Source organism: Theropithecus gelada, chromosome 13, assembly GCF_003255815.1.
Source record: "Theropithecus gelada isolate Dixy chromosome 13, Tgel_1.0, whole genome shotgun sequence".
Classification (NCBI taxonomy): Eukaryota; Metazoa; Chordata; class Mammalia; order Primates; family Cercopithecidae; genus Theropithecus; species Theropithecus gelada.
This window is the reverse complement of record NC_037681.1, coordinates 3,930,554-3,946,714: the sequence shown is the minus strand read 5'-3', so window position 1 is coordinate 3,946,714 and position 16,161 is coordinate 3,930,554. Positions and strand designations below refer to the sequence as shown.

The window sequence follows — 16,161 nt, the reverse complement described above, 5'->3', positions numbered from 1 at the left end:
CTAAGATTATAGATGTCTCTACTTGGAAATTGTGAAGAAGAACCATTGGAGAGCAGTTCAACTCATACCAGGCTCAGGGGACAGCATCATTTTGCTTTAATTCTACAGCATGTTTTCCATCAAGAGGGGAAGGAGAAAGAGATGAAGTAATAGATATTATAGGGGTCAGATCGTATTGCTATAAACAGAGGGTAAAGTGATCCAAATACCCCATAAACACTGTAGAATGAGAACTAACCAGACCACTGATGTAGCAATTATTTTCCTCAAGGATGAGGGGTTGTGAGGCAGGAGGGAGGGAAAAGAATAAGTTATTGATGTAATTTTGGAGTTTCTGCTGAGGAAACCTGAGTAAACTTACTTCAGATGCATTTGGAATATTTGCATAAAAGAAGATTTGATTTTGGCTGCTGCAGGAGCTACTGGAAGCAGGAAATAATGCTAGAATTGGGATAAACCACATTGACTTGTTACTCCTCTTTGGTACTGTTAGGCATCGGAGATACGTGTTTTGTTGATTTTAGTCGTAAAAATGAGATCAACTTGAATATGCATACATTGGCTTCGCTGTTCAGGGAGCTAACTCTTGGATAAAATAGCTATTTAATGAAACTTCTTTAGAGAATAGCGTGATACTCCCAACAATAATATTTTAGAAACAAAAATTATGATGAATTCAAATTAACTCCTAAAATTATCATTTTCAATGAATATTAGAGTGATTTCTGAATGTAAACCTTATTAATATCTAATGCTTGTAGCCATTTTAACTTTGTAGAAGCATGTCAAAAATGATAATTGATGATATTTCTATTAAGGCTAATATATTATCCTTTGTTGCCATGAGTGGATGAAGAAACTTTTGCAACTAGCTAAACTAGCAGATACAAGAAACTTAGGCAAATTATTACACCACATGGGAGTGAGTAATAATGAAAATTATCTACTAGGTTTCAGCAAACATATATCCAAGCTGATCAATTTAGGACAGTTCCACTGAAGAGACGTGAAGTGTACATTCAACCAAAGTGTCGTTGTAATTATGTACCTTCCCAGTTATTGGGCAAGTTAAAGATCACGATGAATGTTGTACTATAATGGTGTAAATCTTTCTGATTTCTTGTATGAAAGACGTGCGGAATCATGTACCACCTGCTTTGACATTGATTCTCAGGTGTATGAGTTGCTCCACTGATTTTAGGTCACATTTGTCCTCATCATTTGTCATATCCACATTGATATTGACACGGTTTTATTTTAGTTTTTGACATATGACAAATCATACCATGTTTGAAATTCTAAGTGTACATTTCATGAAGCCTGTATTCCCTTTTTTCAGTGTATTTCTGTCATGTTCCAGTCCCCATACACAAAGTAGAAAATACGAAAGCCTACACTAATACTGGCAGGAGGATACAGTTTGTTGCTAACAGTGCATGAATGTATTGATAACTTTATCATATTCAGATATGAGTGATTATGTATCCATTTTTCTTTTCAGTGTCTTCTCAGAAACAACCACCCTTGAAGGTAATTAAATTTTCATTTTATATTTTGTATTTTGTAGTAGGAAGTGTATATTCTATGAAGCTTACTTTATTTATTGATTATTTTGTTTCAAATTCCATTCAGGCTACAAGTGACAAGAAAGATTCTGTTTCGAATATAGTCACAGAAATAAAGGATGAACAACAATCTGGGACAGGTAATATTGCAAACCATATTTAATGTCATGTTCAATCAAGATAGAAAAGAACTTCTTTTCCCCAAATAAATCAGCGGGGTGCTCGTCAAAGCTGCACATTCTGATTCAGCAGGCCTGAGATTCATTTGTAATAAGTTCTCGGGTGATGCTGTTGGTGCTGGTCTTGGATATGATCTTCGCAGTAAGATTATAGACTTCCTTACACTGAAATCGGGAAGAAGAAACATTGGAGAGCAGCCCAGGACATAAGGGCTCAGGGGACAGCATAATTTTGCTTCAGTTCTACAGCATGTTTTCCCCAAGGTGGAAGGAGAAAAGGATGAAGTTTAGATTTTACAGTCGTCATATCTTACTCCTAAAAACAGATGGAAAAGTGATCGTAATAACCCCTAGACACTGTAGAACGAGAACTAATGAGACGACTGATGTATCAGTGATTTTCCTCAAGGAAAAGGGATTGTGAGAGAAGAAGGAGGGAAAAGAAGAAGATATTTATATAATTTTGGGGTTTCTGCTGAGGAAACCGGAGTGAACTGACTTCAGATGCATTTGGAATATTTGCATAAAGAAGATTTAATTTTGGCAGCACCAGGAACTACAGGATGCAGGAAAGAATGCTAGAATTGGGATAAACCGCAATGACTAATTACTCCTCTTTGTTACTATTAGGTATCAGACTTACGTGTTTTGTTGATTTTTGTTATAAAAATTGGATAAACTTGAATGTGAATACATTTGCTTCTTTCATCAAAGAGCGAAGTCTTGGATAAAATAGCTATTTGATGAATATTCTTCAGAGAATAGCGTGATACTCCTAACAAGACTATTTTAGACACAAAAGTATGTTGAATTCTTCAACCGACTCTTAAAATGGTCATTTTCAATGAATATTGAAGTTATTTCTGAGTGGAACAGCTTATTAATATCCAATGCTTGTAGCAGTTTTATTTGGTAGAAGTATGTCAAAAGTAACAATTTATGATGCTTTTTATTGAGGTGTATATTTTATACTTTGTTTCCATGAGTGGATGAAGAAATGTTTGGAAGGCTAAACTGGAAAATGCAAGAAACTGGCAAATTATTACACCACATGGGTGTGAGAAGTAATGAATATTATTTACTCGGATTCCGGAAACACATGTCCAAGCTGATCAATTTAGGACACTTCCACTTAAGGGATGTGAAGTGTACATTAAACTGAAGTGTCATTGTAATTGTGTAAGTTCTCAGTTATCGGGCAAGTTAAAGAGCATGATGAATGTTTGTAGTATAATGGTGTAAATCGTTCTGATTTCTTGCATGAAAGACATGCGGGATCATGTACCACCTGCTTTGACATTGATTCTCAGGTGTATGAATTGCTGCTGTGATCTTAGATCACATTTGTCCTCATCACTCGACATATCCGCACTGATGTTGACACGATTTTATTTTAGTTTTAGACATATGAGAAATCAAACCATGTTTGAAATTGGAAAGGTATATTTGTGAAGCCTGTATTCCTTTTCTTCAGTGTATTTCTATCGTGTTCCAGTCCCCAGACACAAAGTAGGAAACATAAGTCCTAGACTAATACAGGCAGGAGGATACAGCTTGGTGCTAACACTTCATGAATATATGAATAACATTATCATATGTACTTGTGAGTGATTATGTGTCTCTTTTGCTTTTCAGTGTCTTGTCAGAAACAACCAGCCTTGAAGGTAATTAAACTCTCATTTATATTTTGAACTAGTAACTGGATAGTCTATGAGATATACTTTATTGATTATTTTGTTTCAAATTCCATTCAGGCTACAAGTGACAAGGAAGATTCTGTTTCAAATATAGCCACAGAAATAAAGGATGCACAAATATCTGGGACAGGTAATTTTGCAAAACACATTCAATGTGATGTTCTATAAAGACAGAAGAGAATTTCCCTTCTCCAAATAAATCATCCGGGGGTTCGTCGAAGCTTCATGTTCTGATTCAGCATGCCTGAGATTCTTCATTTGTAATACGTTATCGGGTGACCCTGATGCTGCTGGTCTTCGACCATGATCTGAGTACTAAGATTATAGATGTCTCTACTTGGAAATTGTGAAGAAGAACCATTGGAGAGCAGTTCAACTCATACCAGGCTCAGGGGACAGCATCATTTTGCTTTAATTCTACTGCATGTTTCCATCAAAAGGGGATGGAGAAAGAGATGAAGTAATAGATATTATAGGCATCAGATCGTATTGCTATAAACAGAGGGTAAAGTGATCCAAATACCCCATAAACACTGTAGAATGAGAACTAACCAGACCACTGATGTAGCAATTGTTTTCCTCTAGGATGAGGGATTGTGAGGCAGGAAGGAGGAAAAAGAAGAAGTTATTGATGTAATTTTGGAGTTTCTGCTGAGGAAACCTGAGTAAACTTACTTCAGATGCATTTGGAGTATTTGCATAAAAGAAGATTTGATTTTGGCTGCTGCAGGAGCTACTGGAAGCAGGAAATAATGCTAGAATTGGGATAAACCAGAATGACTCATTACTCCTCTTTGTGATGATTAGGCATCAGAGATACATGTTTTGTTGATTTTAGTTATAAAAATGAGATAAACATGATTACGAATGCTTTGGCTTTGTTGTTCAAGGCTTTGTTTACTCTTGGATAAAATAACTATTTAAACTTCTTTAGAGAATAGTATGATACTCCCCACAAGACTATTTTAGAAACAAAAATTATGATGAAATCAAATTAACTCCTAAGATTGTCATTTTCAATGAATATTGGAATGATTTCTGCATAGAAACTTTATTAATATCTAATGCTTGTAGCATTTTTACTTTAGAGATATATGTCAAAAATGACAGTTGATGATATTTTTATTGAGGCTAATATATATGAACCTTTGTGTCCATGACTAGACGAAGAAACTTTCGAAAGGCTCAACTAGTGGATACAAGAAAGTTAGGCAAATTATTACATCACATTGGTGTCAGAAATAATGAATGTTATCTACTAGGTTTCTGCAAAAATATATCCAAGCTGAAGGGACGTGAAGTGTACATTCAACTGAAGTGTCATTGTAATTGTGTACGTTCCTAGTTGCCGAACAAGTTAAAGAGCATGATGAATGTTTGTAGTATAATTACGTAAAACCTTCTGATTTCCTGCATGAAAGACATTGGGAATCATGTACCACCTGCTTTGACATTGATTCATAGGTGTATGAGTTGTTCCACTGACTTAAGTCACATTTCTCCTCATCACTCGGCATATCCACATTGATATTGATAGGGTTTAATTTTAGTTTTAGACATATGACAAATCATACCGTGTTTGCAATTGTAAGGGTATATTTCATGAAGCCTGTATTTCCTTTTTTCAGTGTATTTCTGTCATGTTCCAGTCCCCAGACACAAAGTAGAAAACATGAAAGCCTACACTAATACAGGCAGGAGGATACAGCTTGGTGCTAACACTGTATGCATGTATGGATAACGTTATCATATTTACGTATGAGTGATTATGTATCCCTTTTGCTTTTCAGTGTCTTCTCAGAAACAACCAGTCTTGAAGGTAAATAAATTTCCATTTAAATTTGGAACTAGTAACTGCAGAGTCTATGAAACCTACTTTATTTGTTGATTTTTTTGTTTCAAATTCCATTCAGGTTACAAGTGACGAGAAAGATTCTGTTTCGAATACAGCCTCAGAAATAAAGGATGGACAAGAATCTGCTACAGGTAATTTTGCAAAACACATTTACTGTCATGTTCAGTCCAGATAGAAAATAACTTCTCTTCCCTGAATAAATCAGCATGGGACTCGTTGATGCTGCACATTCTGATTCAGCAGGCCTGAAATTCTTCATATGTAATAAGTTCTCGGGTGACGCCGATGCTGCTGGTCTTGGACATGATCTTTGCAGTAAGATTATAGACTTCCACACATTGAAATTGGGAAGAAGAAACATTGGAGAGCAGATCAAGACGTAAGGGGTTCAGGGGACTGCATAATTTTGCTTTAATTCTGCAGCATGTTTTCACCAAGGGTGGAAGGAGAAAGAGATGAAGTATAGATTTTGTAGACATCACACCGTACTCCTAAAGACAGGCGGAAACTTGATTGTAATAACTTGCGGACACTAGAATGACAAGTAACGAGACCACTGATATAGCAATTGGTTTTCCCAAGGAAGAGGGATAGTGAGGCAGGAAGGAGGAAAAGAAGAAGTTACTTATGTAATTTTGGGATTTCTGCTGAGGAAACCTGAGTGAACTCACTTCAGATGCATGTTGCATATTTGTAGAAAGAAAATTTGATTTTGGCAGCTCCTGGAAATACAGGATGCAGGAAGAATGCTAGAATTGGGATACACCGCAATGACTAATTACTCCTCTTTGTAACTATTAGGCATCAGACTTGCATGTTTCATTGATTTTAGTTACAAAAATGAGATATGCCTGAGTATGTCTACATTGGCTTCTTTGATCAAAGAGGTAACTCTTGGAAAAAAATCGCGATTTAATGAATATTCTTTATAAAATAGCATGATACTCCTAACAAGACTATTTTAGAAACAAAAATACTGTTGAATTCATCAACTAACCCTTAAATGGTCATTTTTAACGAATGTTGGCGTAATTTCCAAATGGAAAAGCTTACTAATATCCAATTCTTGTAGGAGTTTTATTTAGCAGAAGTATGTCAAAATTAATAATTGATTATGCTCTTTATTGAGGTTTATATATTATACTTTGTGGCCATGAGTGGATGAAGAAATGTTCAGAAGGCTAAACTAGAGAATACAAGAAACTTAGGGGAATTATTACACCACATGGGTGTGAGAAATAATGAATATCATTTACTCCGATTCCGGAAACATATATCCAAGCTGATCAATTTAGGACACTACCACTTAAAAGACGTGAAATGAAGAGAAACCAGAGTGTTCATTCAACTAAAGTGTCATTGTAATTGTGTAAGTTCTCAGTTATCAGCCAAATTAAAGAGCATCGTGAATGTTTGTAGTATAATGGTGTAAATCCTTCTGCTTTCTTGCCTGAAAGATGCAGGATCATGTACCACCTGCTTTGACATTGTTTCTCAGGTGTATGAATTGCTGCTCTGATTTTACATCACATTTCTCCTATTCACTCGACATATCCTTATTGATACAGACATGGTTTTATTTTAGTTTTAGACATGCCACGTTTGAAATTGTAAGGATATATTTAGTGAAGCCTCTATTCCTTCAGTGTGTTTCTGAAGCAGAAAGCATCAGATCCTACACTAATACAGGCAGGAGGATACAGCTTGATGTTAACACCTCATGAATGTATGAATAACATTATCTTATGTACATATGAGTGATTGTGTGTCCCTTTTGCTTTTTAGTGTCTTCTCAGAAAGAACCAGACTTGAAGGTAATTAAACTCTCATTTATATTTTGAACTAGTAACTGTTTAGTCTATGAACTATACTTTATGTATTGATTATTTTGTTTCAAATTCCATTCAGGCTACAAGTGACAAGGAAGATTCTGTTTCGAATATAGCCACAGAAATAAAGGATGCACAAATATGTGGAACAGGTAATTTTGCAATATGCATATAATGTCATATTCAATCAAGATAGAAGAGAACTTCCCCTCCCCAAATAAATCAGTGTGGGGTTCGTCGAAGGTTCACATTCTGTTTCAGCACGCCTAAGATTCTTCCTTTGTAATAAGTTCTCGGGTGAGCCTCATGCTGCTGGTCTTTGGCCGTGATCTGAGTACTAAGATTATAGACTTCCCTATTTTGAAATTGGGAAGAAGAACCATTGGAGAGCAGTTTAACACATAATAGGCTCAGGAGACAGCATCATTTTCCTTTAATTCTACAGCATGTTTCCATCAAGAGGGGAAAGAGAAAGAGATGAAGTAATAGATATTACAGACATCAGATCGTATTGCTATGAACATAGGCAAAAGTAATCCTAATACCCCAAAAACACTGTAGAATGAGAACTAACAAGATCAATGATGTAGCAATTATTTTACTCAAGCAAGAGGAATTGTGAGGCAGGAAGTAGGGAAAAGATGAGGTTATTTATGAAATTTTGGGGTTTCCGCTGAGGAAACCTGAGTGAACTCCCTTCAGATAATTTTGGAATATTTGCATAAAAGAATATTTGATTTTGGCAGCTCCAGGAACTACTGGAAGCAGGAAACAGTGCTAGAATTGGGATAAACCACAGTGACTCCTTACTCTTCTTTGTTACTATTAGGCATCAGAGATACATGTTTTGGTGATTTTACTTATAATAATGAGATAAACTTGAATATGAATACATTGACTTGGTTGTTCAAGGAGCTAACTCTTGGATAAAATACCTAGTCAGTGAAACTTCTTTAGAGAATAGTGTGATATTCCCAACAAGACTATTTTAGTAACAAAAATTACGTTGAATTCAAATTAACTCCTACAATGGTCATTTTCAATGAATATTGGAGTGTTTTCTGAATGTAAATTTTATTAATATCTAATGCTGGTAATGGTGTAACTTTGTAGATGTATGTCAAAATTGGTAATTCATGATGTTTTTATTGAGGCTAATATATTATTTTCTGTTACTGTGAATGTTTGAAGAAACTTTCAGAAGGCTAAACTAGCAGATACAAGAAACTTAGTCAAGTTACTACACCACACGGGAGTGAGAAAAAATGAATATTATCTACTAGGTTTCAACAAACATATATCCAATCTGATCAATTTAGGACACTTCCACTGAAGAGACGTGAAGTGTCATTGTAATTGTGTGCCTTCCCAGTTATCGGACAAGTTAAAGAGCGTGATGAATGTTTGTAGTATAATTATATAAATCCTTCTGATTTCCTGCATGAAAGACATGCGGGATCATGTACCACCTGCTTTGACATTGATTCTCAGGTGTATGAGTTGCTTCACTGATTTAGGTCACATTTGTCCTCATCACTGGGCATATCCACATTGATATTGACACGGTTTTATTTTAGTTTTAGACATACGACAAATCATACCGTGTTTGCAATTGTAAGGGTATATTTCATGAAGACTGTGTTCACTTTTGTCAGTGTATTTCTGTCATGTTCCAGTCCCCAGAAACAAGGTAGAAAACAGCAAAGCCTACACTAATACAGGCAGGAGGATACAGCTTGGTGCTAACATTGTATGCCTGTGTGGATAACTTTATCATATTTATATATGAGTGATTATGTATCCCTTTTGCTTTTCAGTGTCTTCTCAGAAACCAGCAGCCTTGAAGGTAATTAAATTTTCATTTATATTTTGAAGTAGTAACTGTAGAGTCTATGAACCTACTTTATTTATTAATTATTTTGTTTCAAATTCCATTCAGGTTATAAGTGACGAGAAAGATTCTGTTTTGAATATAGCTACAGAAATAAAGGATGGACAAGAATCTGGGGCAGGTAATTCTGCAAAACACATTTAATGTCATGTTCAGTCCAGATAGAAAATAACTTCTCTTCCCTGAATAAATCAGCATGGGGCTAGTCGAAGCTACACATTCTGATACAGCAGGCCTGACTTTCTTCATATGTAATAAGTTCTCGGGTGACGCCCATGCTGCTGGTCTTGAACATGATCTTCGCAGTAAGATTATAGACTTCCACACATTGAAATTGGGAAGAAGAAACATTGGAGAGCAGATCAAGATGTAAGGGGCTCAGGCGACAGCATAATTTTGCTTTAATTCTACAGCATATTTTCACCAAGGGTGGAAGGAGAAAGAGATGAAGTATAGATTTTGTAGACATCACACCATACTGCTGAAGACAGACGGAAACTTGATCGTTAATAACTCGCGGACAATAGAACGAGAAGTATCCAGACCACTGATATAGCAATTAGTTTTCCCAAGGAAGTGGGTTTGTAAGGCAGGAAGGAGGGAAAAGAAGTTATTTATGTAATTTTGTGATTTCTGCTGAGGAAACCTGAGTGAATTCACTTCAGATGCATGTAGCATATTTGCAGAAAAAAGATTTCATTTTGGCAGCTCCAGGAACTACCGGATGCAGCAAAGAATGCTAGAATTGGGATGAACTACAATGACTAATTACTCCTCTTTGTTACTGTTAGTCATCAGACTTACATGTTTCGTTGATTTTAGTTTTAAAAATGAGATACGCTTGAATATGAATACATTGGCTTCTTTGATCAAAGAAGTAACTCTTGGAAAAATCGCAATTTAATGATATTCTTTAGAGAATAGCATGATACTCCTAACAAGACTATTTTAGAAACAAAAATACTGTTGAATTCATCAACTGACCCTTAAAATGGTCATTTTCAATGAATGTTGGTGTGATTTCTGAATGGAAAAGCTCACTAATATCCAATTCTTGTAGGAGTTTTATTTAGCAGAAGTATGTCAAAATTAATAATTGATTATGCTCTTTATTGAGGTTTATATATTATACTTTGTGGCCATGAGTGGATGAAGAAATGTTCAGAAGGCTAAACTAGAGAATGCAAGAATCTTAGGCGAATTATGACACCACACGGGTGTGAGAAATAGTGAATATAATTTACTCAGATTCCAGAAACATATATCCAAGCTGATGAACTTAGGACACTTCCACTTAGAAGACGGGAAATGTCCATTCAACTAAAGTGTCATTGTAATTGTGTAAGTTCTCAGTTATCAGGCAAGTTAAACAGCATGATGAATGTTTGTAGTATAATGTTGTAAATCCTTCTGCTTTCTTGCCTGAAAGACATGCAAGATCATGTACCACCTGCTCTGACATTGATTCTCAGGTGTATGAATTGCTGCTCTGATTTTACGTCACATTTCTCCTCATCACTCGCCATATCCATATTGATATAGACACGGTTTTATTTTAGTCTTAGACCTACGACTAATCGTACCATGTTTAAAATTGTAAGGGTATATTTGGTGAAGCCTGTATTCTTCTTCTTCAGTGTATTTCTGAAATAGAAAACATCAAATCCAACGCTAATACAGGCAGGAGGATACAGCTTTTTGCTAACACCTCATGAATGTACAAATAACATTATCTTATGTTCATATGATTGATTATGTGTCCCTTTTGCCTTTTAGTGTCTTCTCAGAAACAACCAACCTTGAAGGTAATTAAACACTCATTTATATTTTGAACTTGTAACTGTATAGTCTATAATCTATACTTTATGTATTGATTATTTTGTTTCAAATTCCATTCAGGCTACAAGTGACAAGGAAGATTCTGTTTCGAATATAGCCACAGAAATAAAGGATGGACAACAATCTGGGACAGGTAATTCTGCAATACACATTTAACGTCATGTTCAGTCCACATAGAAAAGAACTTCTCTTCCCTGAGTAAATCATCGTGGGGCTCGTCGAAGCTGCACATTCTGATTCAGCAGACCTGAGATTCTTCATATTTAATAAGTTCTCTGGTGACACCGATGCTGCTGGTCTTGGACATGACCTTCCCGGTAAGATTATAGACTTCCACACATTGAAATTGGGAAGAAGAAACATTGGAGAGCAGATCAAGACGTAAGGGGCTCAAGGGACAGCATAATTTTGCTTTAATTCTACAGCACGTTTTCACCAAGGGTGGAAGGAGAAAGAGATGAAATATAGATTTTGTAGACATCACACCGTACTGCTAAAGACAGACGGAAACTCGATCGTAATAACTTGTGGACACTAGAACGAGAAGTAACGAGACCACTGATGTAGCAATTAGTTTTCCCAAGGAAGAGGGATTGTGAGGTAGGAAGGAGGGAAAAGAAGTTATTTATGTAATTTTGGGTTTTCTCCTGCGGAAACCTGAGTGAACTCACTTCAGGTGCATGTAGCATATATGCAGAAAGAAGATTTGATTTAGGCAGCTCCTGGAACTACAGGATGCAGCAAAGAATGCTAGAATTGGGATAAACCACAATGACTATTGTTGCTATTAGTCATCAGACTTACATGTTTCTTTGATTTTAGTTTTAAAAATGAGATACGCTTGAATATGAATACATTGGCTTCTTTGATCAAAGAGGTAACTCTTGGAAAAAATCGCGATTTAATGAATATTCTTTAGAGAATAGCATGATACTCCTAGCAAGACTATTTTAGAAACAAAAATACTGTTGAATTCATGAACTGACCCTTAAAATGCTCATTTTCAATGAATGTTGGCATGATTTCCAAATGGAAAAGCTAACTAATAGCCAATGCTTGTAGAAGTTTTATTTAGTAGAAGTATGTTAAAATTAATAATTGATTATGCTCTTTATTGAGGTTTATATATTATACTTTGTGGCCATGAGTGGATAAAGAAATGTTCGGAAGGCTGAACTAGAGAATACATGAAATTTAGGCGATTGTGACACCACACAGGTGTGAGAAATAGTGAATATTATTTACTCCGATTCCGGAAACATATATCCAAGCTGATCAATTTAGGACACTTCCACTTAGAAGACGGGAAATGTCCATTCAACTAAAGTGTCATTGTAATTGTGTAAGTTCTCAGTTATCAGGCAAGTTAAACAGCATGATGAATGTTTGTAGTATAATGTTGTAAATCCTTCTGCTTTCTTGCCTGAAAGACATGCAAGATCATGTACCACCTGCTTTGACATTGATTTACAGGTGTATGAATTGCTGCACTGATTTTACATCACATTTCTTCTCATCACTGGGCATATCCATATGGATATAGACATGGTTTTATTTTAGTTTTAGACATATGACGAGTTATACCATGTCTGAAATTGTAAGGGTATATTTCATGAAGCCTGTATTCCTTTTCTTCAGTGTATTTCTAAAGTAGAAAACATCAAATCCTACACTAATACAGGCAGGAGGATACAGCTTGATGCTAACACCTCATGAATGTATGAATAACATTATCTTATGTACACATGAGTGATTATGTGTCCCTTTTGCTTTTCAGTGTCTTCTCAGAAACAGCCAACCTTGAAGGTAATTAAACTCTCACATATATTTTGAACCAGTAACTGTTTAGTCTATGAACTATACTTTATGTATTGATTATTTTGTTTCAAATTCCATTCAGGCTACAAGTGACAAGAAAGATTCTGTTTCGAATATAGCCACAGAAATAAAGGATGGACAAGAATCTGGGACAGGTAATTTTGCAAAACACATTTAATGTCATGTTCAGTCCAGATAGTAAAGAACTTCTTTTCCCTGAATAAATCATCCTGGGGCTCGTCAAAGCTGCACATTCTGATTCAGGAGGCCTGAAATTCTTCAAATGTTATAAGTTCTCTGGTGACGCCGATGCTGCTGGTCTTGGATATGATCTTTGCAGTAAGATTATAGACTTCCACACACTGAAATTGGGAAGAAGAAACATTGGAGAGCAGATCAAGACGTAAGGGGCTCAGGGGACAGCATAATTTTGCTTTAATTCTACAGCATGTTTTCACCAAGGGTGGAAGGAGAAAGAGATGAAGTATAGATTTTACAGACATCACACCGTACTGCTAAAGACAGAGGGAAACTTGATCGTAATAACTCGCGGACACTAGAATGACAAGTAACGAGACCACTGATGTAGCAATTAGTTTTCCCAAGGAAGTGGGATTGTGAGGCAGGAAGGAGGGAAAAAAAGAAGTTATTTATGTAATTTTGGGATTTCTGCTGAGGAAACCTGAGTGAAGTCACTTTAGATGCATGTAGCATATTTGCAGAAAGAAGATTTGATTTAGGCAGCTCCTGGAACTACAGGATGCAGGAAAGAATGCTAGAATTGGGATACACCGCAATGACTAATTACTCCTCTTTGTTACTATTAGGCATCAGACTTGCATGTTTTGTTGATTTTAGTTACAAAAACGAGATATGCTTCAATATGAATACATTGGCTTCTTTGATCAAAGAGGTAACTCTTGGAAAAAATCGTGATTTAATGAATATTTTTTAGAGAATAGATGATACTCCCAACAAGACTATTTTAGAAACAAAAATAATGTTGGATTCATCAACTAACCTTTAAATGGTCATTTTCTTTTTTTTTTTTTCTGTATTTTATTTTTATTTTTATTTTTTTATTTTTTTTTAATTATTATACTTTAAGTTCTAGGGTACATGTGCATAACGTGCAGGTTTGTTACATATGTATACTTGTGCCATGTTGCTGTGCTGCACCCATCAACTCGTCAGCACCCATGCACACGTATGTTTATTGCGGCACTATTCACAATAGCAAAGACTTGGAATCAACCCAAATGTCCATCAGTGACAGACTGGATTAAGAAAATGTGGCACATATACACCATGGAATACTATGCAGCCATAAAAAAGGATGAGTTTGTGTCCTTTGTAGGGACATGGATGCAGCTGGAAACCATCATTCTCAGCAAACTATCACAAGAACAGAAAACCAAACACCGCATGTTCTCACTCATAGGTGGGAACTGAACAAAGAGATCACTTGGACTCGGGAAGGGGGACATCACACACCGGGGCCTATTATGGGGAGGGGGGAGGGGAGAGGGATTGCATTGGGAGTTATAGCTGATGTAAATGGTCATTTTCAATGAATGTTGGCGTGATTTCTGAATGGAAAAGCTTACTGCTATCCAATGCTTGTAGGAGTTTTATTTAGCAGAAGTATGTCAAAATTAGTAATTGATTATGCTCTTTATTGAGGTTTATATATTATACTTTGTTGCNTAGTTTTAGACATATGACAAATCATACCGTGTTTGCAATTGTAAGGGTATATTTCATGAAGTCTATATTCCCTTTTGTCAGTGTATTTCTTTTATGTTCCAGTCCCCAGACACAAAGTAGAAAACATCAAAGCCTACACTAGTACAGGCAGGAGGATACAGCTTGGTGTTAACACTGTACACGTGTATACATAACTTTATTATATTTACGTATGAGTGATTATGTATCCCTTTTGCTTTTCAGTGTCTTCTCAGAAACCACCAGCCTTGAAAGTAATTAAGGTGGGGGCGGAGCAAGATGGCCAAATAGGAACAGCTCCAGTCTCCAACTCCCAGCGCGAGCGACACAGAAGAGCGGTGATTTCTGCATTTTCAACTGAGGTACTGGGTTCATCTCACTGGGGAGTGCCGGACGATCGGTGTTGGTCAGCTGCTGCAGCCCGACCAGCGAGAGCTGAAGCAGGGCGAGGCATCGCCTCACCTGGGAAGCGCAAGGGGGAAGGGAATCCCTTTTCCTAGCCAGGGGAACTGAGACACACAACACCTGGAAAATCGGGTAACTCCCACCCCAATATTGCGCTTTAAGCAAACAGGCACACCAAGAGATCATATCCCACACCTGGCCGGGAGGGTCCCACGCCCACAGAGCCTCCCTCATTGCTAGCACAGCAGTCTGTGATCTACCGGCAAGGCAGCAGCGAGGCTGGGGGAGGGGCGCCCGCCATTGCTGAGGCTTAAGTAGGTAAACAAAGCTGCTGGGAAGCTGGAACTGGGTGGAGCTCACAGCAGCTCAAGGAAACCTGCCTGTCTCTGTAGACTCCACCTCTGGGGACAGGGCACAGCTACACAACAACAACAACAACAACAACAAAAAAGCAGCAGAAACCTCTGCAGACGCAAACGACTCTGTCTGACAGCTTTGAAGAGAGCAGTGGATCTCCCAACACGGAGGTTGAGATCTGAGAAGGGACAGACTGCCTGCTCAAGTGGGTCCCTGATCCCTGAGTAGCCTAACTGGGAGACATCCCCCACTAGGGGCAGTCTGACACCCCACACCTCACAGGGTGGAGTACACCCCTGAGAGGAAGCTTCCAAAGCAAGAATCAGACAGGTACACTCGCTGTTCAGCAATATTCTATCTTCTGCAGCCTCTGCTGCTGACACCCAGGCAAACAGGGTCTGGAGTGGACCTCAAGCAATCTCCAACAGACCTACAGCTGAGGGTCCTGACTGTTAGAAGGAAAACTATCAAACAGGAAGGACACCTACACCAAAACCCCATCAGTACATCACCATCATCAAAGACCAGAGGCAGATAAAACCACAAAGATGGGGAAAAAGCAGGGCAGAAAAGCTGGAAATTCAAAAAATAAGAGCACATCTCCCCCGGCAAAGGAGCGCAGCTCATCGCCAGCAACGGATCAAAGCTGGACGGAGAATGACTTTGACGAGATGAGAGAAGAAGGCTTCAGTCCATCAAATTTCTCAGAGCTAAAGGAGGAATTACGTACCCAGCGCAAAGAAACTAAAAATCTTGAAAAAAAAGTGGAAGAATTGACGGCTAGACTAATTAATGCAGAGAAGGTCATAAACGAAATGAAAGAGATGAAAACCATGACACGAGAAATACGTGACAAATGCACAAGCTTCAGTAACCGACTCGATCAACTGGAAGAAAGAGTATCAGCAATTGAGGATCAAATGAATGAAATGAAGCGAGAAGAGAAACCAAAAGAAAAAAGAAGAAAAAGAAATGAACAAAGCCTGCAAGAAGTATGGGAT

At 37.2% G+C, this 16,161-nt stretch overlaps 1 protein-coding gene across 1 annotated transcript in view; it reads left to right on the top strand.

Moving 5' to 3' along the window:
- Positions 1–16,161, top strand: part of LOC112605319 (ankyrin repeat domain-containing protein 36A-like) — a 141,036-nt gene that overhangs the window by 68,689 nt on the left and 56,186 nt on the right. The window contains exons 27-41 of the mRNA XM_025354985.1: positions 1,502–1,530; positions 1,633–1,705; positions 3,380–3,408; positions 3,499–3,571; positions 5,232–5,260; positions 5,355–5,451; positions 7,082–7,110; positions 7,205–7,277; positions 8,943–8,971; positions 9,065–9,137; positions 10,793–10,821; positions 10,916–10,988; positions 12,633–12,661; positions 12,756–12,828; positions 14,624–14,652. Of these exons, the coding sequence (XP_025210770.1) occupies positions 1,502–1,530; positions 1,633–1,705; positions 3,380–3,408; positions 3,499–3,571; positions 5,232–5,260; positions 5,355–5,451; positions 7,082–7,110; positions 7,205–7,277; positions 8,943–8,971; positions 9,065–9,137; positions 10,793–10,821; positions 10,916–10,988; positions 12,633–12,661; positions 12,756–12,828; positions 14,624–14,652 (767 nt within the window). The remainder of the gene's footprint in view (positions 1–1,501; positions 1,531–1,632; positions 1,706–3,379; positions 3,409–3,498; positions 3,572–5,231; positions 5,261–5,354; positions 5,452–7,081; positions 7,111–7,204; positions 7,278–8,942; positions 8,972–9,064; positions 9,138–10,792; positions 10,822–10,915; positions 10,989–12,632; positions 12,662–12,755; positions 12,829–14,623; positions 14,653–16,161) is intronic.